The sequence below is a fragment of the Narcine bancroftii genome, chromosome 2 (assembly GCF_036971445.1).
Source record: "Narcine bancroftii isolate sNarBan1 chromosome 2, sNarBan1.hap1, whole genome shotgun sequence".
In the NCBI taxonomy this organism is placed as follows: domain Eukaryota; kingdom Metazoa; phylum Chordata; class Chondrichthyes; order Torpediniformes; family Narcinidae; genus Narcine; species Narcine bancroftii.
Window position 1 is genome coordinate 334,029,173 of NC_091470.1, and position 24,237 is coordinate 334,053,409.

The window sequence follows — 24,237 nt, forward strand, 5'->3', positions numbered from 1 at the left end:
ACAAGGTTGCTGTAAAAACCATCAGATGAAGAAATCTTCCATCTCGACTGGCCTAGTTCATATATGACTCCAGATCCAACAATGTGGTTGACTCTTAAAAGTTTAGAAATAACTGGTAAGTCGTTCCTTTCAAGGGAACTTGGACAAGGGCAATAAAAACTGACACTAATGATGCTAAGATCTCAAATAAAATAAATGTAAATCATGCACCTCCAAAAATGTGGATGCATAATTATTTTTCTAATGTATCTGAAAATTGTTTTTTTTTGTCCTGAGTTGAACATGATTGCAACCACTACTGGACCAGATTGCACCACTAAGGAAATTCAATATTGGATTTCCTATGGTGATTCACTATGCATGTCTGACTCATGGGATGACTGACTTTCCAATGTCTTGCTTCCTTTGGAGCTTTACAGGGAAATTAGGTAGGTTATCCAAGCATTAATATTATTAGGCATTCCTGGGACAATACCTTCACCATGCAGTGCTGGATTAAGGCAATCTTTTACCTTTGGGCCTCCATTCCTTCCCCACTCCAATCGATTAATACCCAGACCCAACCTTGTTTGGTCATTGCCCTCTTCAAAGTTCTTTGGTCTATGATTGGGACCCTCGTGATTATGTTACAGGTAGATGACACAACTTGGAACTTTTAGTGGGCATTTAACAAAAGAATATAAAATGTTTTTAGTTCATGGGATTGTTTGGAAAATGTACTTTTCTCTGTCTTAGCTATATCAACCGTGGTAACTTCTGGATGCCAAAAATAAAATTGTACTTTTCCTTTATCTTCAATACTTGTATGTGTTTAATTTCTAACATTATGAAGGCGCTGGCAATTGGTTGAGTGCAGATTCCACATTTATGGAAGTGCCTTGCCTGAGGGATGGGTCACCAGGCTAACCATGGGTTCTCTGAAACTGAGGGAAATTGTATCCCAAGTGGAGATCGCACAGCGCATGGTGGGGGCTGATGGCTGTTCAGGTCTCACAGCTGCATCTTCAAGTTTGCATGCCCCTGGCCTTAAAATCTAGATTCTTTACTAAAACAGCCACTGGCTAGTTTATATTTTCAGTGGAGTCACCCAGGAGACTACAATGCTGGAGTCTGAAGCTAAACACATAACTGTTGGAGGAACTCAGCAGGTCAAACAGCATCAGTGGAAGAATTAGAAAAGACGATAGAGGTGGAGCTTCCTATCGCTGATAAACTTTCAATCATTCTTTCTTCCCCCCACTGATGCTGGTTTACTTGTTTGGTTTGATTATATTTTCAGTGCTAAAATTTAAGGATGAATTTCTTTATATTGTGGGCATAAACACTGGTACTCTTGGCTTATTGCTGCAGGAAACAGCAGGAAAGGAAATAGAATTCATCTAATGGCAATTAGCATGTCCAAGACACATGGATGTCAGATGTTCCAAACCATGTGGAGCAGAGACCACATTCAATTTTCATTTAGTCTTCGCAATTCCAAAGTGAAATTAATGAATTGCTCAAGGTTCCTTTTATTGTCATGCAATAATACCAAAAATGAAATATACACAATATGCTTCAATTTTGGCCTGTCATAAAGGCAAGCAAACAGTCACCATTTACATTGCTTGGCGCCAAGGGTGCAGTACTGTTGGAGGTCACCGGAGCTTGGCTCTGGGTATCTCAGGGGGCAACTCTGGGCACCTCAGGAGGCAGCTCCAGGTTGCTGTAAGGATGAGCTCCAGCAACTAAAAAATTAGCACTGCACCCCTGCTTGGTGCCCCCAATAATAAGAGAAATAGAAGCAAAAAAGTATCCCCATGGAGACATTGAGTGCCTGCAGCCTCATTGACTCCTGTTCAATCCATTCGCAATCCGAGCTCCAGTCCCAAACCTTCGATAGGATTGGGAAGCTCGAGAGTGGGAATGACACAAGCCCACAGTGAAATCTCATCTCTGCACTGACTCAGACCAACTTTGGTCAACATCTGGCAGAAAGTTTCCCCAATCTGCAGGGCAGAGTCATTCCTGAGGATCCTGTTACCTCCATTTAGTGTTTCATCCGGAGGGAGATGGGATTGAACCACAGATGGTATTTATGAAAGGAGTGGGTTTGAGAGGACCAGAAGCTTTTGCCTTTAACTGGAATACTTGTCAACATGTAGTATTAGAGAGTAGAATTGTGGGCAGAAAGACCTATATTACCTGTTTGAGTTATTCCTCTATTAATATATTGAGTAACTTGTTAATCTGATAACATGCCTTTCAAGATATGAGTCATTCATTTGACATTGGCATTGTCATTTGTAAATCAGAAGGATGGAAATTCACGGTCCAGTCCATTTTTTTGTTAAATAAAGGATGACCTATCAGTGCAGAACTGAGAGAGAGCTGAATTATCACAATTGGTATTACTCAGCAGGCACATTGTACACTCTCTCCCAAATGGACAGAAAATTCTGAAAAGAGCAAAAATATTCTCCCTATCCTTCCTTAATCTCTCAATTAACTTATTTCAAAAAAACTGGTAGAATCTTGTGGAAGCTTTGTCAGTGCAGTCTTATTGCTGCACTTTTTTAACACTGTGTGAGACTTAAAGTACTTTGGGATGTCCTTCTGTTTTGACTGCAGCAGAGGAGCTTGCCTTTATCTTGTGCTGTGTGCCTGGCCCCATTCACACTATGCATTTGGGTTCAACTGGTACGGGCACTCTCACTTCAGTTGTGTTCTGCTCGAGTATTTTCCAATGTACATTTGCCCACTTGTAACGAGAGTTCTCTCCTCTGCAGTCCATCGCTGCAGAATTATTTTTTTGTTTTGTGTGGGGCAGATGGGGAAGATCAAGGACAGTCAAGTATAGTTGTGTAACTGGATTAGTAATATAATGGATTGGCATAATAATAGTGAATTTAATGTCTATTGTTTCCAAAGTCAACGTTCAAACCTGGTTTAGGGAAATCAACCCCAATACTCACTGTTTTATAACAGGCTCACAATGTGGTATAGGATGACAGCCCACTGTTATGCCTCAGAACGTGTAAGGATGAGGAAGGCCTGAGGCCTTTGGGATGAATCTGAATTGGGATTCTACAGGATTCACAAAGAGCAAGTTTGGGATGGTATCTCAATTGGTCTGCAAAGTCATTTTAGAACATTTTTTATACTTGATTATATTAATAATTATTGCATTCAAACATAAGCTATTGTGTGTATACAAAGCATTATCAATATTATTAACAGAGGAGGTGATGACTGATAACAGGCAAACTTTATTTATTTTTGCCTTGCAAATTTTGCTGCAGTGCCCAGGGTGAGCACTAGAGGGTGCTGTCCTGCTCGTGGCTTTGAAATTTCATGTGCTTGTCCAGGATGTGAAAGATGACTTTGCGACCTTTGACTTTGTCCAATTTTCTTTGGGGCTTTCCATTCTGTAAAGTTTCAATAAAACAGTCCGAGTCATTTGAAATCTCGTCCCACTGATTTTTTTAAAATTATCCCTCCCTGATGAAAGAGGTATAGTATAGTTGGTTACATTTCCAATCTCACTCCGTGGTTTTCTCCTACTCTTTCTCCCTGTGTGACTCTCCATTGTGGCCAATCTCTCTGTGTTAGTAATTCTCAATCTATTTCTCCTGATTTTGTTTATTTAATTATTGCAATCCAGAAGGAAATCTTTTCACTGATTGGTTAAGCCGATCGATTCCATCATTCATACTCCCTCTTTGCCTGTTCCCTTGCAGCCCTGCAACACATTTTCTCGCGTATGCCTGCCAACGTCTCTCTGACTCTGCCACATGCCCTCACCAAATGGTAACTTGCAGCCAATAAAGCTTTTTGCAAATCGCTGATACGTGGAAGGAAAATGGAATGTTGGACAGAAACTTGCAGCCACAGAGAAATTTGAAATTCCATTCAGTTTCTTTCTTTGTGACATTAGAGGGCATTTTTTGGTTCTTCAAATCCACAGACCAGTCCCATCTTCACTTGTGGTTCCTGCATAACCATCAATTTCCCCAGATGCTCCCCTTCCTATACAGAACCTCTGCAACCACATATCTTTGAGTTATGGGGGGGAGGGGGGGGGGTTGCAAAAACACCCAGAGGAAACCTACACAGTTATGGAGCACCATACAACACAGAAACAGCTCGTTGGCCCACTGAGTCTGTGGCCACCTATTTACACCAATCCTACATTGTTCCAATGTTCTCCACCAGGTTTTATTACTCAGCTACTCTCTGCCGGTAATTTACTTTGGCCAGTTGGCCTACAAATGTGCCTATATTTGAGGTATGGGAGGAAATCAGAGTACCTAGAGCAAAGTAACATTATCTGTGAGAATGTGCGAACACCATGCAGATGGCTCCTGAGGTCCAAATTGCACTCAGTTGCTAGCTCTGTGAGGCACTGGCTCTGCTCGCTTAACTATTAAAGGGCAAGATAAGCAACAACAAGAATGGAGAATCCAACCTCCACACAATCAGCACTGGGGGGTCAGGACTGAACCAAATTCTGTGGCATTTTAACTATCCAAAGCACAGCATCCCTGCTTGTCTGCCTGGCCTGCCTTTCGTCTTTCAGTGAACAAGATTCTGACCCTGATGCCTGAGTGTGCGCGCATGTGTGGTCCTGTCAGGGAAAGTGTCATTATTTATATCATGATCCCTACTCCAGTTCCTTTTTGGAAAGATAATACAATAATGAGAAAATTAAGGCTACTCTTTTATCATTAATACTCATACTATGACTTTGGTCCCTGTGTCATAAATGACATTATGGCGTATTGAGCCTGCAGAAGGATTTGTACCGTGTCTTTTACACTTCAGATGTTAGCCATAATCTGATTGACCCCTTGATCTACCCTTCCTCTTTGGGTCTGTGTTTTTATTTTCCCTCTCTCACTGCCCATACCCTGTCTCACTCCCTCTCCCTGTGTCTCAGTCAACTTCTGTTCATCTTGGTCTTTGTGTGCCTTGCTCCCTGATTCCATCCAAATTCTGGTCATCTTCATCTCATTATCTTTTCTCTGTATTCCTGACTCTTGCTCTTTTTTATCTCTCCAGAATCTCTGTTAATAGCCCCTGACATCTAATGTATTCTTTGCTCCATTAAAATAAGCCACAGCTCAATTTGCCTATTTCTTGCCCAACATTATTTCTTACTGCTCACTTCCTTATTTTTAGTTCATGTCCCCAAGGGGTTTGAAAACTTTACCACATGAACAATTTACTTGGATCAATTTTGACAGCTTGCTTCATTATAATTAAAAAAAAATCAATTTGATTACGTAAATCTTTTTTCCACAAGGTTTGCTTCCTTCAATTACATAAGTAATCCTGCTCTACATCAGGTGGCCATGACTCTACAAGCACTCCAGATGAAGTCTGTCTAACATCTTGAACAGTGATCATACAGACTTTTAAAATATTTATAATCCAGATTTGATGGGTTCTAGGGCCTTGACTGGGTAAAATGTCTGAATGTGGCTTTATTAGGTGTATGATGCTATGGAGCATTCTAGATCATGCCTTGTGTGGGATAATTTCTTCATCAGGAGAGCATCAATAGTTAAGTAAAACCAGGGACTGGAAAAATGCTTCTTCGAAGCAGCTGTAGCTATAATGCTTCCTTATAAAAATAAAATGAGATGGGCCAGTGCCAACCTGCAATGAGGGGAGCTGTCAAAAATAGTCTATTGCCTTTCACTGAGCCAATAATGTCATCAGGTAATGATGTCATCAAGGCTTATTCTGAAGGGAAATGGGCTAGGTTAGAGTATCTCTGGGACTCCTCTCTCTGATGGGGACTGGAAGGCAGTGTAGGTTAGAATGTTGCACTTTCACCTCCTTGTTCTCCATCCAAATCCAGCCTAAGCTGATGGGATGGAAAATCAACGAGCTTTAGCATAGTGTTCATTCCTCTCCTTGACCTGGGTTCAAATTTATAAGCGACAAAAGGATGAAGTAATCTGTCTATCTCTATGTCTCTCTCTTTGCACCTCTGTCTCCCTCACTCTCTCTCTCTCTCTCTGCACCTCTCTCTCTCGCTCTCTCTCTCTGCACCTCTCTCTCTCTCTCTCTCTCCCTCTCTCACACTGCGCCTCCCTCTCTCACTCTGCGCCTCCCTCTCTCACTCTGCGCCTCCCTCCTCGCTCTGCGCCTCCCACTCTCGCTCTGCGCCTCCCTCTCTCGCTCTGCGCCTCCCTCTCTCGCTCTGCGCCTCCCTCTCTCGCTCTGCGCCTCCCTCTCTCGCTCTGCGCCTCCCTCTCTCGCTCTGCGCCTCCCCCTCTCGCTCTGCGCCTCCCTCTCTCGCTCTGCGCCTCCCCCTCTCGCTCTGCGCCTCCCCCTCTCGCTCTGCGCCTCCCCCTCTCTCTCTGCGCCTCCCCCTCTCGCTCTGCGCCTCCCCCTCTCGCTCTGCGCCTCCCCCTCTCGCTCTGCGCCTCCCCCTCTCGCTCTGCGCCTCCCCCTCTCGCTCTGCGCCTCCCCCTCTCGCTCTGCGCCTCCCCCTCTCGCTCTGCGCCTCCCCCTCTCGCTCTGCGCCTCCCCCTCTCTCTCTGCGCCTCCCCCTCTCTCTCTGCGCCTCCCCCTCTCTCTCTGCGCCTCCCCCTCTCTCTCTGCGCCTCCCCCTCTCTCTCTGCGCCTCCCCCTCTCTCTCTGCGCCTCCCCCTCTCTCTCTGCGCCTCCCCCTCTCTCTCTGCGCCTCCCCCTCTCTCTCTGCGCCTCCCCCTCTCTCTCTGCGCCTCCCCCTCTCTCTCTGCGCCTCCCCCTCTCTCTCTGCGCCTCCCCCTCTCTCTCTCTCTGCGCCTCCCACTCTCTCTCTCTGCGCCTCCCCCTCTCTCTCTGCGCCTCCCCCTCTCTCTCTGCGCCTCCCTCTCTCTCTCTCTGCGCCTCCCCCTCTCTCTGCGCCTCCCCCCTCTCTCTGCGCCTCCCCCCTCTCTCTGCGCCTCCCCCTCCCTCTCTGCGCCTCCCCTCTCTCTCTGCGCCTCCCCCTCTCTCTCTGCGCCTCCCCCTCTCTCTCTGCACCTCCCTCTCTCTCTCTGCGCCTCCCTCTCTCTCTCTGCGCCTCCCCCTCCCTCTCTGCGCCTCCCCCTCCCTCTCTGCGCCTCCCCCTCCCTCTCTGCGCCTCCCCCTCCCTCTCTGCACCTCCCCCTCCCTCTCTGCGCCTCCCCCTCCCTCTCTGCGCCGCCCCCTCTCTCTCTGCGCTGCCCTCTCTCCGCCCTCTCTCTCTCTGCGCCGCCCTCTCTCTCTGCATCTCCCTCGCTCGCTTTCGCTCGCTCTCATGCTCCCTCTCTCTCTCTCACTCTTTTTCTCTCTCACCCTGCATCTCTCTCTCTTTCTCTATTTATTTCAGCATATCACTACATCTTCCTTGTTTTTTTTACCCCAAATTCTTTTCCATCCTTCAGTTTGTCCCTCTTGGGTCTCTTCAAGTTCTCTATACTTTATGACCAACTTATCTCTCTTGAACCAATGTTTTCTGTCAAATGTTTCTTCCTTACTCCAATTTCTTACTATCTTACTACCTGTTCCCACTTTTGATTTTCTTTCGCTTTATATCTTTTGCAATCTTGCTCTGTAAGATGGTGTCATGGAGGAAATGGAAATAGTCATGAAAATGTTTGGCAGAATGGACTCAGAGTTTATAGGGGTTAAGGCACACTATTGGGACAGGGTAGACAAAACTAAACTAATTTGATGTGTTTATGATATATCATTTTCCCCAGAGGTCATCATTAATGTTTTGGGGAGTGTTCTTGAAATAATAAATGGAACTCAAAGGTCATGCAGCATTAAATTAAATACATATTTTGGGGAAAAATTGCAGAAATGTAGGTTTTAACAGAGATATTTAATCTGCAGTTTTATGGGAGGCACAAATGTAACAAATGAGATGTTTTAATCAGTGAAACATGTCTATTTCATACAATTTTAATTTAGAGCTGTCACACCAACAAGCGACACTGTGTTCATTTAAACAGATGCAAAGTTGTCCTTGTGGATAAATTGATTGAGGGAAACAAACAACAGCATTAATAAGGAGGACCCTATTTAAATCCCAGGTAGATTACTTTCTAATTAGTTGAACCTTCAGCAATGAAGCCGATCTGCAATGACTTAAATTTGAAATAGAAAAATGATGGACCCCCTGCAAACGACATGAAGTCCTACTTCCTCTGTTCTATGAATATCTGGTGTAAGCTTCCAGTAAGTAAAGTTCTGTGCATGAGCTTGAGAACCAAGGGAGTGTGTAGAGTTTCCATACTCGGCCAGGAGATTAGATTTTCAACAGTTGTGCAGGAATCCACAATGATTGAGGCCTAAATGGACTTGCATATAGTTGTTCCTTGGATTCTCCACAAATTGGCTATCAGATGATTTTTGTGGAAAATCCAAATGGATATTTTGTAATTGCAGGTTACTTATCTCCCCCAAGTCCCATTCCAAGAAAGAAAATCCTTCCTTTGTCCATTTAGGATACCAGTGATGATGCCATTTGGTTAATGTTTGTCAGTAGCATCATATAAAATTATGAGAATTTTGCGTAAGAGTAGATGGAAATTTCTACAGAGTGGAATTGTCAAATGCTAGAGGTCTTGTGTTTAAGATGACTGGGAGGAAGTTTAAAGATGTGCAAGGCAATTTTCTTCACAGAGTGGTAGATGACTGAAGGGTCCAGAAAAGGTGGTAGAATTAGATAGGATAGCAAATTTTATTGGATGTTTAACTAGGAACAAGAACAGTCAGGGAATGGAGGGACAAGGATAATGTGCAGGAAAATGGGATTAATTTGGTTGGCATCATGGTCGACACAGACATGATGGGTTAAAGGGCCTATTCCTGTGCTGTCCATGTTCATCCTTTGCAAACAAAAGATGGCCCCTTCTCCCCCTATGAACGTGCCTCCTCCATCAGTAATATATTTAACAGACAGCCTCTCAAAACTTTGAAGGACAAGTCACTGATTCTGAGTTCAGAGCATTACCAATAATTATTCACATTGGACAACATTGCTTTGATTTAATAACTGGTGCACACCTGGCTGAGATTAAAAACTTTAAAGAGATTAAAGCCCAGGTGGCTCAAGGATTGACAGGATAAAGGGTTGTTGTAGCAATCAATGAGAATGAAGAAAAAAAGATCTAAAATGGGCCACAGCCAATAGGCAGTGTATTTTGCTCCAATTCTGATGGTTTATTTTCTAATTTTGCAATAGCTGGACAATGAGAGATGGCTGATAAATGCCAGTGTCATCCTGTTTCGAGTATGATTAGTTTGGGATGTCTTGGTTTTCAAGCAGCGAAGCAATGGCCAATTTTCAGACTGATTTTTCTTGTAACTATTGAACACCTTTGCTCTTGAACTTTCTTCTCAATTTTTCCCTCATGCAACTCCCTTTCCTTTTGGAAAAGCTATGCAATAAAACATTTTCTATCAGCAATGCTGGAACAAGACTAAGACTTTTTTTTAAATCCCTTGAGCCTGTTTCACCATTCATTGAGATTATGGCTAATCTTCATAATCCCATGCCTATTTAATACCATTACCTGTCCAAAAAAATCTATCATCATTCTTTTGAAATATTCCATTGACCCAGTCTCAACAGATTTTACAGAACATTTTCAAAACATACGTGGACTTGTTGGTTATTGGGGATGTGGAGGCTAAAATGATATAGTCCATATTAGAATATTTACGGTATTGCTTGTTTAGAATTTTTACAAATTCTGTGAAGTCCATAGAGTGTCTGGACTTTTGAGAATGTGAGGGGCGGGGGTTGGGCAGTTTGTCACTGTGGATCAAGCAAGAAGTCTTGTTTGATGGTCAGTAAGAACATGTTTCGATTATGTTTGTTGACCTCAAGCTACGGTATTTCAAATATCTCAAATTATCTTAACTATTTCAAGTTGTCAAGTAATTTCAAAGAATTGAAATTATTAACAATGTTTCTACAACGGAAAAAATCGTATACTATCAAATATGAAATTCAACACAGTTTGAAATTGTATTTACATCAATAAATAACATTAAACTGAACTTATTGTGGGATTACATTGTAGAACAGAGAATAAAATGAGTGTACAGAGAATAAGATGAGCCAGTACAGCCAACACAGGCTCACTAACTGCTCTCTAATTGCATGCAAACTCCACGCATGTGCCAACCCAAGTCCATAGCACATGCGCATTGTAAGATACCAAATGTGCGCAGCCTCTGTACCCCGGAACAATGCCGACGCCTACGACTACTATCAATAAATAACATTAAACTGAACTTATTGTGGGATTACATTGTGGAACAGAGAATAAGATGAGCGTCAATAATCTAATTTAAACACACCGACATTCAGAAGAGAATAGGTCTATAAATGGGGTGTTTGGGTAGCATAGGCTCATGGGTTGGTAGGGCCTATTACTGTGTGCTATGTCTAAATTAAATTAATTTCAATTTTGTACTTTCTGCCAGCTTTTGCCAAAAAGATCATATGGATTAGCTCCACCCCTTCAATTTATTCCCTGATTTTCATTTCTCCCCTTGATTGGAGTCCACTTTTAGCGCCCCGTACTGTGCAACACTTTGACATTTGAGACCATGCTCCAGGAATCAAACTGTGGTTTTAGAATCCACTTAGCTCATAATGGCATTTTTCAAATTATCTTGCTAGAATTCAGCAATTGGACTCAGAAACCTCAAAGTAATCTAGCACAGTTTTGTTTCAGATTTTTTATAGTTAAAATTTATATTGACATCAATTTATTCCAAGACTAACAACCATAAGTAAATAGATATTTATCTATTTACATCCATAAGTAAATATATATTTATCTTTTATTTTGTTCAATATTAATAGTTGATTTCACATTAGGCTAACCATACTACCATTGTATGCAGCATTTTATTTAGGAAGTTGCAGAATGTCTGAGACAAGGGTTGAACCAAAATATTGTGTTGGTATATTGGGATGTTTGAGGTTAGATACAAGTTGGGTAGAATTGATGAAGACTTTGTCAATTTAACTCAGTGTTTCCCAAAGTGGGCGCTGCCGCACCTCCCCCCACCACCCCCACCCCCAGCCCCGTGGGTACTGGAAAGTTCCAAGGGGGCAGTGAGGAAAAAGGGGGTGTTCCGAACCTTGTTATTCCGTCTGCTGCAAAGTTTAATGAAGAAGCCAGTGCAGTAATTTTCTGGCCAGACTTGGGGCAGAAGTAATGAGCAAAATAAATGGCAACAAGGTGTTCTCAATGGCCGCCATGTTGTACTGATGTCTCTATGCCCCAGCTCAGTGCCACTGCCACTGCTACCCCCCCACTCAGAACCGCTATTACCCCCTTCTCAGCACCACCACTAACGCCACCCACACTTAGTGCCACTGCCACTAAACCCACCCCTCAGAAACATGGCCACTAAACCCCCCCCCACCTCGCTCAATGTCACCATTAACCCACCCACCCTGCTCAGCGCTGCTACTAACACCCCTAACCTGTTCAGTGCTGCCACATGCCCCACCCCCCCCACTCGGCGGCACCACTAACACCCTCTCCCCATTGCCATTGTAAAGGGGGTGCACTCAGGATGTGGCCTGATGGCCAAGGGGGCGACAGGCTAAAAAGGTTTGGGAACCACTGATCCAACTCAGTAATAAATGGCAATAGTAAATACCAAAATGGAAAGTGATCGATGTCCTGGTCATTTCCTTCCATACATTAGTGAGCCTAGATTTGTCATTTTGATATTTGAGCAATAAATAAGATTTCAGTCTAGTCCTGTTACATTCCCATTTTAAGATGGATTAAAAATATTACCTTTAATGAGGAAACTAATTTGGAAAGAAAAAAAGGGCTTGAATATCAGAGTGCCCTGAGGAGCTTTACAAGAACAAAATATTTTTGGAGATAAATAAGGGAGAGCTCTAATTATTGACTTTGAGGGATTGCTTTGACTCTTTGATGCCTACCTGAGAGCTGGCACATTTTTAATATAAAGGATCATTTAAATGATGCATTGCCAACAACTCTGCATTGCCTCAGCAAAGAACTGGAGCAATGCCTTGTACACTGGGCTCCAAACTCTGAAATTCAAATTAAAAAAAAATTAGACATACAGCATGATAACAGGCATTTTGGCCCATGAGTCCGTGCCACCCAATTTATACTCAATTAACCTACACACCAGGTACGTTTCAAATGGTGGGATGAACCAGAGCCCCAGGGGAAAACCCATGCAGACACTGGGACAATGTATCAAGCCTTGGATTCAAACCCCTTGTCCCAGCCGCTGGTCCTGTAAAGGTGTGGCACTAACTCCTACACCAACCTTGCTGCTTCAAATGATGTCTTCCCCTGACACTTCTGACACTTTCTTGTTGAAAAGCTTAATTTGGTGCAAATTTCATTACTATCTTCCAAAGAAACTCTAATTAGATCAGGCATCTGTTGCCTTTATGTCACGGCGTCTCCCTTGCTTCAGTCCAAGGGTGATTAGTTTCATTATTAAGATATAGTCTGGAAGCCTTTAACTCATTTACAGGTTATAATTGACAAATACTATCAGTTGAATCAACTATGAATTCACAATGAGGTCCAATGGCATCCTCTTCTGGTGTCCACACATGTCCTTAACTATGGACAGTGAGAGGGTACCATCAGATTTCATTGTGAATTCCTTTGTAGATGATCCAGCTGATAGCATTTATCAAGACACCCGTTAATCAGTAGCAGAAACTCTCGGTAATTCAGAATCACTTCTATCCCTCATCCACTCAACCAATTAAAAAAAAAGAAAACAATTGTAGTGTGAGTTGCAAATGAAATTGGGAAACCAAGTACAGGTTTAAGTCTCTCCTGGTTTATTTGTCACAGAGACATGGAACTAAACCTTTGGGATAGGTGATGATTTGAGATCCACCTTCTTTCAGTACTAAACTATTTTTATAATTCCATTCATGCATCCATAAACTGCCCAATTACACCTATATGACCAATTAATCTACTAACCTGTGCATCTTTGGAATGTGGAAAGAAACCAGAGCACCCGGACTTCCTTATAGACTCCTTACAGATCACAGCGGATAATATCTTTATGCTAACTACTATACTAACCGTGTCATACTTGTATAATATATATTTGCATTTCTGGGGTAATAGCTGGTTGATCTGTGACTTTTTTTGTCATTCTCCCAAAAGCTGATAATTCAATGCTATTTTCCCCATTAAACTCCTTTCCAAACGTTGGGGCTCGCCTCAATGCCTTTCCTCCTAAACTGGACACTTGACATCCTGTCTCACAAATAAGCTGCAATCAGTGAAGATGGGCAACATCTCCCCCACGATCACATTTAACACAGGTACTCTTCAAGGTTGTGTACTCATTCCATGATTATACTCCCTCTGCACCCATTAATGTACAACGTCATACTGTTCTAACTCGATCTTTAAATTTGTGGATGACACCGGGTGTCAAATAATGACAAATTGTAGCGGATACTTCGATATAGCTACTGAAGTAATACAAATAACACACGCCAGACTAGTCAACTGAGGACTGGTTTAGTCAGGGTTTACAGGCTTCTTTTATATACTGCATGTCCCGGGCTCCACGGGACAAGGTGGGACGTCTTGCTGCTGATCCACGGGACTGGCAGGTTTAAATTTAGCCTTGTAAGTGTCCCACGCCTTCTGGCGGGAGACTCAATAGCCCAACATGCCATTCCTCGTCACTTGGTATCTCTTGCCTGCGGTAATTATGCAGCGTCCATATTATGGTTCCACACGCCCACAGAACTGTGCTGGTGACGGTTTGCCTAGCCACGCTGTGCGCCCACTCGACTTGCTACATGGCTGCTATATCACACCCACCCCCCCCCAGAATTGTTGCTGGAAATTAAAACACCAGTTGTGTGTGCCTTAGGAGGATGCCCACACTGTCTGGGAATGGGTGCAGAGGGATAAACATGGGCAGGCTTGAGACTGTACACTAAACAGCTGCGAATGTCCCTCAATGTCCAAAGTAAACACAACTCCGTCCCTCTTAATCACGTGGAAAGGGCCCACATATGGTCATTGTAACGGTGCTCCTGGGACCTGTCTGCATACATAAACAAAATCAGTGTCGAGGAGCTGTGGTGGCACATGTTGTTTAGGGGCTCCATGCCAGCTGGTAAGAACAGGTTTCCTGCTAGTGATACTGTGTCGAAGTTGCTGAAGGACATCCAGGCCAGAGTTGGTTGCGAAATGAATGTTCTCTGGAACTGTAAGGTCCGTGCCATAAACCATCTCTGCAGATGATGCAGACATATCTTCCTTTGGGGCCATGCGAACTCTTAGAAGAACCCATGGCAACTCATCGCTCCAATTGAGGCTGGTGAGTTTGGCCTTAAGCATGTCTTTAGTTGCTGGGTGAAACGTTCCACAAGGCCGTTGGATTGTGGATGGTATGCTGTAGTGTGGTGCAGGTGTGTGCCACAAAAGCACGCAAAGGCAGACCATAATGCAGAGGTGAATTGTGCTCCGCGGTCTGAAGTTATGTGCGTTGGAACACCAAATCTAGCGATCTAATTGACGAAGAATGCCCTAACACATGTTTCAGTGTCACTGGATGGCAACGGGATGTCCTCTGGCCAGCGCGTGGAATGGTCAACCACTGTTAAAATGTATCTCATGTTCTGAGATACTGGCAATGGCACGACCAGATCCACATGCACGAGTTCGAACCTCCTGTGTTATGTCATGGGGATGGCGGAAATTCATGCTAGCGATGGGTATGGCAACACGAGCTGGAAGCTTTGATAGGAATAGGGTTTCAAAGAGCAGGCAATGAGAATGACTATCCGCCAATGCAAGCATTTCATTCATTAAGTCCGATGGATTCCTTTTACCCAGGGCTTCCGTAATCAAAATCTGCATGCTGCACTCATGCCTTGTCAATTCCAGTGTATTCAGGAGAAACTGGCAGAACCTGGTGTAATGGTTTTCCGCCGGGGGATTGGCAATAAATTCGCTCACTCGAGATGCGGTAGTGGCATCCAATACACCTACAACATGCCAGAACCTTGTGTCCCCCGCCGTTATGCCCCAAAGATGAAACTGGGTTTCAGCCTGAATAAGCCAAACGCGAGGTTGATGGGTCCAGAAAGGAGGCAAGTGAATACCAACTGCGTTAACTGCTGCCGTGGTGGCAGCTTCCGCTGCTGCTGTAGCTGTGTCCATTATGACTGTAGACTCAGACTTCGGCTGCGTTGGGGTCACCAATTGTAGCGGCTACTAAGGTAGAGCTATTGAAGTAATACAAATAACATGCCAAAGTAGTCAACTCAAGACTGGTTTATTCAGGGTTTACAGGCTTCTTTTATAAACTGGATGTTCTGAGCTCCACGGGACAAGGTGGGACATCACTATAAGATTGTTGCCGATCCACGGGACCGGCAGGTTTAAATTTAGCCTTGCAAGAGTCCCACTCCTTCCTGTGGGAGACTCAATAGCTCAACGTGCCATTCCTTGGCACTCGGTATGTCTCACGTGCAGTGAGTATGGAACATCTGTATTATTGTTCCAGACGCCTGCAGAACCGCACTGGCGACAGTTCGCATTGCCGCTCTGTGCGCCCACTCGGCCCACTACACGGCCTCTACATCATCAGAATTAGGAAAGAAGTTGAGGAATACAGGAAGAATTCTACCTTTCTCTCCATGTCAATGAGATGAAGATCATTGATTTCATGAGTGGGGGCAAGGTCCAATCCCTGACCACCTTAATTGCACTGAAGAGGAAGGAATAGATAGCTTCAAGTTCTTAAGACCTGGATAGCGAAGAAAGCACATCAGCACCTCCATTTTCTCAGAAGATAAGGAAGTTGGTTCCATCCCCCTTGTTCCTCAACATCTTCTATAGGTGCACCATCAAAATTCTTCTTGCTGGATGCATCATAGTGTGGTATGGGAATTGTTTCGCGGTCGCGTACTTACCTTCATTGGGAGGAGAGTGAGAGTGTCAGGACCACCTGGGTGTCACTGTGAGCCAATGAGAAGGTCAGAGGAGTTTATGCTTGGGGAGTTGAGGAATGCAATGTTGTGTCGAGTGAATAAAAAAAATAGTTGACTTCATGGTGTGGTGAAAGAAACCAGTGAGTGTATTCTTTATTTATATGTAACCTGTGGCAAATCAGTGCCATTGAAGTTGCTCTGCTACAGAAGGTGGTGAAAGCAGATCAAAACATAATGAAAAATTCCTTCCCCCCCCCTTCTCCACCCCTCTTGGATTCCTTCTACATCTTCCATTGCCTGGGAAAGGCATCCAATATACTGAAGATCTCGTGAGGTTCCTGGACGTATTCTCTTATCCTTCTTCCTTTGGGAGAATGCTTAAAAATATGACTGCATGCACCCACAGGTTTAAAGATAGTTTCTTCCCTGCAGCCATAGGGCTCCTAAATGAACCCCACAACAGTACTACCTTCCTGCCCTTGCTTTGTACCAATTGATCTTTTCATTGTAATCCTATAGCATCTAAATTATGCCCTTGACATAGTTGAATGAATGCTTTAGATACCATGTTAATCTGCTTGTACAAGAATCCTTCTCACTGTGATTTGACAAATAAATTCAAGCTTAAAATAACAAATGGAAATGTTCGTGCTGCTTATGGGATTTCTGAAGATCTTGCACCTAGATCCCTGTAAGCCTTCAGTGTTGCAAAGTGACTCAACTAGAAATCTCTCACCTCTGAGTCAGAGAATATGCCACTCAACTTCCACTGCAGAAACATGAACACCAGTCTAGACTAATGCCCTGGCTGTGTAAAACAGTTTGCTAATAATGTTCCCCATTTCACCTTGTATTTCAATCAGACTTGATATTGGAGATTGCAATAATCTATTTTACAGGCGATAAGTTCATATGATGATGGGAAATCACTTTACTTTCTAATATTTCACTTTATTAGACGCATCATAAAGAAAACAATTCAGAGTGCCTGTGAATGAAATGTCGCCACTGTAAACAGATGGGCAAAACTGACATCCATTTGGTACAGCAGAGTCTCACATAGTCATCAGGAAAGCTGGTTTTCAGTTAAACCAACTGCACATTGTTTATAGAATTCTATATCTTGACCTTTATATTCTTGTTCAGATCAGAACTCCTTTTTTCCATGTGCAAAAAAACTTAATATTGCTGCCAGTTCCTTGGTACCAAACTCGTAACCGATGGCTGAAACCATCTGGTTTTGTAGCTGAAACCTATGGTAAAGGCTGAGAATCGAGGCGAACTAATAAAGCAAGTTAATGAGACTTGGCACTTGCTATGGATCTTATTGGATTTCCCAGAACTTTCTTGGGCTTGAAGTGCAATTGTAGTTTTATCACTGTTGTGTAGGCAAAACAACTGTTTCATACGTGGCAAAATCGCCAACCTTTGGAATAAATGACCAATTCTGTGTGAAGGCATGAAGCTGTTGGCCACATTTTTGTTTGGAGGGCGTTAATGCATTTATAGAGCATGGCAAGAGCACAATATATTGCCACCAACAAAATATTTTATTCAGTTCCAGTTCAGAACTAACAGAGTAGCAGAGCAGATTCAATGGTTGAAAGCTTCTAATTACCTGGAAACATTTGACACAGTCTAAAAGGATATATACTCAATTTTCTGACCAAATTGTATCTGATCTCTGGTTTTTGTGTGTTGTCAGGGAAGAACAGTATATGTACGTGTCCTTTTAATGGAAATGTTTGCTTTCCTGAAGTTCTGTGCTCATGTTTTTCTTTTTTCCTCCTTCCTCTCTTTCACAGTTTAACTGGTAATGAACCACTCACCATCTTGCCTCTGACCCAAGAAGCAGAGCAGACGCACGGGAAGGGTCACTTCAAGGTCTGTGACCGTCTGAAGCTGGAGCGGAAACAGCGCCGGATGTGTCGACGGGACCCAGGAGTGGCGGAGACCCTAATGGAAGCAATCAGTATGAGCGCCCTTGAGTGTCAGTACCAGTTCAGATTTGAGAGGTGGAATTGCACTCTGGAAGGACGATACAGGACGAGCCTTTTGAGAAGAGGTCAGTCATTCTTGTTTTTGCTCTGGGTACCTTTGGTTGCCAAATAGGCTGTGTGTTTTGAGGGGAAAGTTGAAATATCATCACATTGTTGGTCAAGGCACAATTGTTCTCAAGTGGATTTTATCTTTCCATTTGAACACCATAGAATTAAACTGGCAGTCTTAGGAAACTATCAAGGGATTAGTCTGAAAAAAGATTTGTAGATTTGTTTTGGATACAACATTCCAAATGCCACGGCAGATGCAACTTTAATGATAATTTGTAAGGCAATGTTATTTTGAGCATTTTCTGCTTTTTATTTTCATGCCGATCTCTTTTTTTAATGACATCACTTTTAGTTTTCTTCCCTGTCATCCCTCCTTCACATTACTCCATTTCCAACTTTTTTTTGTGCTCTTTTGTCTTTATACAGCCATGAAATCTGAATTTTATTTTTTTCTCTCTCCAAATTTCACTTGTCAAAATGGGGAAAATCCTCAAATTAATTTTCTTTCCAGAAGGGGGATAGATGATAAGGGTGAGTTTTGTTCAGCGACCAAGAGTGTAACATTCTTTGAAATTCTTCGATGTACGCATCTTCTCATTTTCATGTGCCAGTGTCGCTTTGGTGTTGGCCTTGGTTCAATATGCAAATGAAAAATAATTTCTGGAAGAGTGCTTTCAGCAGACAGCCAGGGTTCTTCTTATGTCTTGTCCCCTCTTAATGTACTGGTGATTGCATGATCTAACAGTGATGGTGCTGTTCACCAATCATTACGATCATTTGGTCTACCACAGATCCAGATGTGAATACTTGAGTGGTGGAATGCTTTGGGAACAATTTCAGCCAGGCAGATTAAACTTACCCCATGCCAGGTCTGTCAAGGTTTATACCCAATGCTGAAAAAAAACTTGCCCTAATTTCCATTTCAGTCAATACTAACTAATTCAATCATTCACTTTTTCAAAATTTGCTCAATAGATTAAGAACCCACTCATTGTATCCACAGATCCTGGAGATTTATATTCAGATATTCATCTTTTTTTTTACCCCTTGGCCACCTCTTCAGTCCTTATGACTAATGTAAGCTGTCACTTAGATCAACAATGTTTTCATCAGGGGAACACCTGAACTGTGTGTCTTGCTACTGGAAACAAAATCTCTCCGGAGAGATTGATAGCCTGCTCAGCGCTGTGGCCAAATGGTTCCAAGTGCAATGACCTCAATTCATTATACAGTAGACATGAGCCTGTGGCACCAAGCTGCATTCAAATGCAACTCAACATTGGACAGTCTTACTCAGAGAGAGAAAAAAAAACTCCAGGGTGGATGATGTAGGAAATTAAATATCACACTGATGGAGTAATGGATATTTTTCTTGGCGTTGCAGTTGAGTCACATTTTTTGGAACTAGCAAAGGATTTAGTGGCATCTAAAGTAAGCTGTTCTGTGTATTGAGTCTGATTTGGGGGAGGAACTGCTTGTACAAATAGCAGACAGAAATTATTAGCCAGGCACTCGCCTCAGAGTTTAGAGTGGGAAAGTCCAGTGTGGAAAAGGAAAATGAAGTCCATTAGACCAATTGAAGTGATGGCATGGAGATAAGGAGAAAAGGGACAGCATAAACATAGCAGACAGAAACGGAGCAGGAAAATGAGGCAAGAAGGGTGTGGAGAGAAAATAAAGTTTAGGGAATGAGACCGGATTGGGTTAAAAACAAAATAACAAGGGAGGAAAAGGTTGTGAAAGGGACATGATGCTGATTAAAACCTAAAGCGTGATGACAGCAAGGGAAACTTGACAAAGATCTCAGAGGGTTAAATAATGTGTTTTTCCTCAGTGACAGACCTAAAACGAGAATGGAAATTGACACCTCAAAAGAGGGGAGAATGGACTGAGGGAAATCATTATAGTTGATAAAAAGACATAGAAAAATAAATGACATTTCACCATCCTCTCTGTCAATTTATGTTATGATACTAGACTTGATATCCAGAGAATATGGGGATACGATAATTTAAAATTTGTATAAATAATGATTATATAGCTGTGGCTTGTTATGAAAACCCAACTGGCGCAGAATGTCCTGGAGTGGGGGGGGCGAGGGGAATTTTTTTCTCAGGGCAATACAGAAGAGCAATGCTCCAGTGACATTTGCATCCTGGGAACAAAAGAAACAGAATAGAAAAGGCCAAGAGAGTGAAATTCTTCATGTTGACAACTGTAGTGTAAAGGTCATTGTGACTTGTTTAATACTCAAGCTGACTTTAAGCAACATCAGGGAAATAGAGTGTATATTGAATGTGATATAGCCGTAAAGCTGTAAAAACATAAGAAAAGGGGGCAGGAGTAGACCATTCAGCTCTTAGGAATACTTCATGCAAAAAAAAAGATTCCAAGAAAGTAATCAAGCTGATATTTACAGTAAAAGTCCTAAAATCCAGACTTGGGTCGGTCTGGATTTTCCAGATTCTTGGGCAACACTTTTAAAATTCAAATTTAAGTAGAATAAACAGGTAAATTTTGATAGTTTATTAGCAAAACATTTTTTCATATTTAAAAAATACAAACAAATGTTCTCATGTTTACACGGCCTCCACGTAATCGTTTGTTGCCGCTTGTGCATGCAGAAGCCAAGAGTTTTTGAAAAGTCCGAATTCGCATTTTGGGGTTTCACTCTATATGGATCAGTGAATCGATACAAATTGGTACACGAACTTGTAACCAAGAAACTAAAGAGGAGACTTCAACTGTTTTTTCACCAAGGCAACAGTTACATTTTACTTTCCATTTTTTTTAATGAGAAATTAAAATAATACTTTTAGTCCAAGAGGACAAGTACATTTGACTGTAATTATTTTTTCAATTTTCAATTGCCTTGCAAGCACAAAGGTTATGAGTTTATTGCAGCACATCTGGTGTGCAGCACACTGATTTATGAGCCTGGGTATGACTTCTACAAGCTGCACACTTCAGATAAACTCCACATATGCAATATCACCTAATTAAATAGCAAATTGCGCACCGTTTGCATTTTTAAAAAATAAAACGCAAAGAAAGAAAAAAAAAGAATCTCTCACGAGACCTCACTTTTTCATTATCCAAGGGTAAATCAAGGCAACTGTCATAATGTTGTCCACTTGCTGAATGCACTTGTGACAAATATCTTGCTTTTGGCAGATGCGTTATTTTTAAATAGATCAGTATGTTCAGTAAAAGAGAAGGCAGCACATTAATTATTCAGGCAGAAAAATGGCTGTCATTAATTGGGATCCCATCTTTTTTTTGTTTGATGAGCAAAAGAAGATTTCCTTCCTGTGAGTGAGGAGCTCTGGCAAGGGAATGGTTCACTATCCTGCTTCAGTGCTGTTAAACCAAGGATTTGGGCAGCTACAACGTGGACTAGATGCAGGGCAAACATTCTTGAATATTAAAATAAGATGTTGGAAGAATTCTGCAGGTCAGACCACATCTGTGGAGAGAGAAATTGTATTAATATCTCATGATGCCATCTGATTTATTATTTTATTTTTGCTAGTATTTCCAATGAATATGTTTATTTTAAAATTTCAACATCTGCAAAACATTTCTTTGGGCCTGATTGAAACTCTACTATAGAACTGATTGTAGGGTCCTATAATGCTGTTTGGTTTTGTCACAAAAAGGCAAGGAACATCCCCAGGGTATAGAAACAAATAATTTAGCAAACCAAACCTCATCACCTTCTCAAATTCAATCCTCATTCAATAGTTTGAACTGATATGATAGGCGTCCCATGTGTGTTCTCTGATCTTGTTTCCCTCTGGTTTTTCTGCTATCAAGTGTGTCCTTTATTTTCCCTTTGACTCTTATTTTTCTATTTGTTCTGTGTTGTATCTGGGTCAGTTACTCCATGTCAAAATGTTCTTAGGACCCTACAGAATGAGGATCATGGGTCTCCCTTGGAACATTCACAGGGCTGGGTTACATAACAGCATAGCAAATCTGGTCATTAATGCCCCCCTCACTGCCTCTTCTCAAAACCTAGGAGCATTGCTTGCTGCACTCTTGTGACATTTTAGTTTACTGCACCAGCCATCTGTTGGGGCCCAAGTCATAGAGGTTGCCAACTGAGCAATATTTCTGTGCTGATTGATGTTGTGTACTCGTGGCTGTGTGGAACTGGAATAGAGACTACCCATGATCATATACATACCAGACAAGAGGAAGAAAGAGGGGAAAAGAGAGAGAGGGAACTTTCAATCCCTCAGTTCAAGCAGGAATCAAACTTGATTCTCAGAGCAAGTTTTGTAACAAACCTTACCATACTTTATGCTGCCTGTAACAATTTCTATCTGCAAATAGCAATGTTACCTTGGTTAAAGAGTAGCTGTTGCTTAGTACCACTCATGCAAAACATTTTAATTGATTTATCCACATTGAAATATTCCCTTGAAATAAGCACAAACTTTCTTTATCTCAAGATCTATCGGACAGGATTTTCTTTTCCTTATTCCCTCTTTGGGCTACTATCTTTGACATCTTTGCAGTTTTTGGACCCAATGTGACATGGACTCAATGTTTTTTAAAGATCCATGTCACAATTAATTGAGGAGGTCAAAACATTAAAAGATAAAATACCCATAAACCAATGAACGAGCAATACTTGATTCCATAACGACACCACCATGCCAAGGTGTTGGAGTTCTCTTGTCATTTAACTCCATGGGCTGTGATGCAAGTCCCACATTGGGGCCTTCAGGGAGTAGATACAATTTCTTTCCATAACATGGTGCAGGGTGTGGGATGAGATCTAGAAGGCTGTACTGTATTGCTTGAAGGTGACAATTAAGTTTACCCTACTGACCGTGGCACTGAGATCAAGACAGTATAATTGCTAAGGGAATAACTCACTTCCTTGTACTCAATGAGGACACACTTACACGCCTGGGGCTGAAGATACTTTATTTACAGAATAATTAGAAGAATGAAGACCAATTATTGACCTTTTCTACCTTGGTAGTAAGAGAAACTAGTAATGGGGTTAATCAATTTCAATCAGCTACTCTACCATAATCTAGACCTGGCATGAGGAAAATCTTGCTGATGGAGCTTCTAAATTGAATTTTGGAGTCACTTGCTCCTGCTAAACGTGTTGCACATATCCCAAACGATTTTCTAAAATGCCTCTACATATTGAAACAAATACCACTATCAATTACCACCTTATTCCATGGAAGCATTTTTCATAGACTTCTCTTTATGAAGATATCCTTGCCCGCGAGCTTATACTGAGACCACTTATACTACCAACCACCTCTCGCTATTTGGGCAAAGAGAAAGTTTGAGCTTTACCCCATACCTTTCCTGGGATCACAGCTGAGGTTTTGGACCTTGCATGTGGAGGAATGTACATCATTTGGAGACTCCAACAATTGCATCAGATGTCCTGTGATTAGATAGACTCTCAACTATCATAAATTTTTTTCTTGCCTTCTTCGAGGGAGCCAGTGATATAATGAGATATTTCTTGATGCGTGCCTCAGATTTCTATACCATTTTCTTCCTCTGAACTTTATTATTTTAACATCAACCAATGCACACCTTTCTCATCTACATTTAAATTAAAAGAAAAAGGATTATTTACAGCATGTTAGAGACCAATTCCGGCCATTTAAACTGGTATTGCCCTACATCCCTGTACAATTTTGGATGGTGAAAAGAAGCCGGAGCACCCAGGTCACAGGGAGAATACAAACTCTTTGCAGACAGCACTGGATTCAAGCCCAGGTCACTGGCACTGTAATAGCATCACGTTGACCACTACACTAAGCGTGCTGCCCTGTGGTTAATGTAGCAGTTGGTCTTGGGGACTCTCCAAGAGCCAATTAAATCCTTTCAATGGACTATACATGGCAAACAACAAAATTTCTCATATGATTGGCAGATGATTTGTTTCAATGATATCAGTTGTTGAATAAATAATTACCAGGAGGGCCAGAGAACTTTTCTTCAAGATGTTGTCATGGGATCTTTTACATCCATCTGAGAGGGGAGGTGGGACATCAATTAAGCATGTGAAAAGAAAATCAGGCAGTGAGACATGTCAGCCTAATTTCCTTTGTGTTCCAGTACACCATTACATAAGCTTGTGAAAGACAGGCCTGTGAGATCAATTTGAAATTAAAAAATAATTCCTTTAACTCTTCGCATCTCACACTTTCACTCTGCTTTTAAACCATAAAAATGGAAAATAATACA

General features: G+C 42.1%; 1 protein-coding gene across 1 annotated transcript in view; it reads left to right on the forward strand.

Moving 5' to 3' along the window:
• wnt9a (wingless-type MMTV integration site family, member 9A) overlaps positions 1-24,237 on the forward strand; it is an 83,843-nt gene that overhangs the window by 12,840 nt on the left and 46,766 nt on the right. Inside the window, exon 2 of the mRNA XM_069922136.1 lies at positions 17,758-18,017. Within this exon, the coding sequence (XP_069778237.1) occupies positions 17,758-18,017 (260 nt within the window). The remainder of the gene's footprint in view (positions 1-17,757; positions 18,018-24,237) is intronic.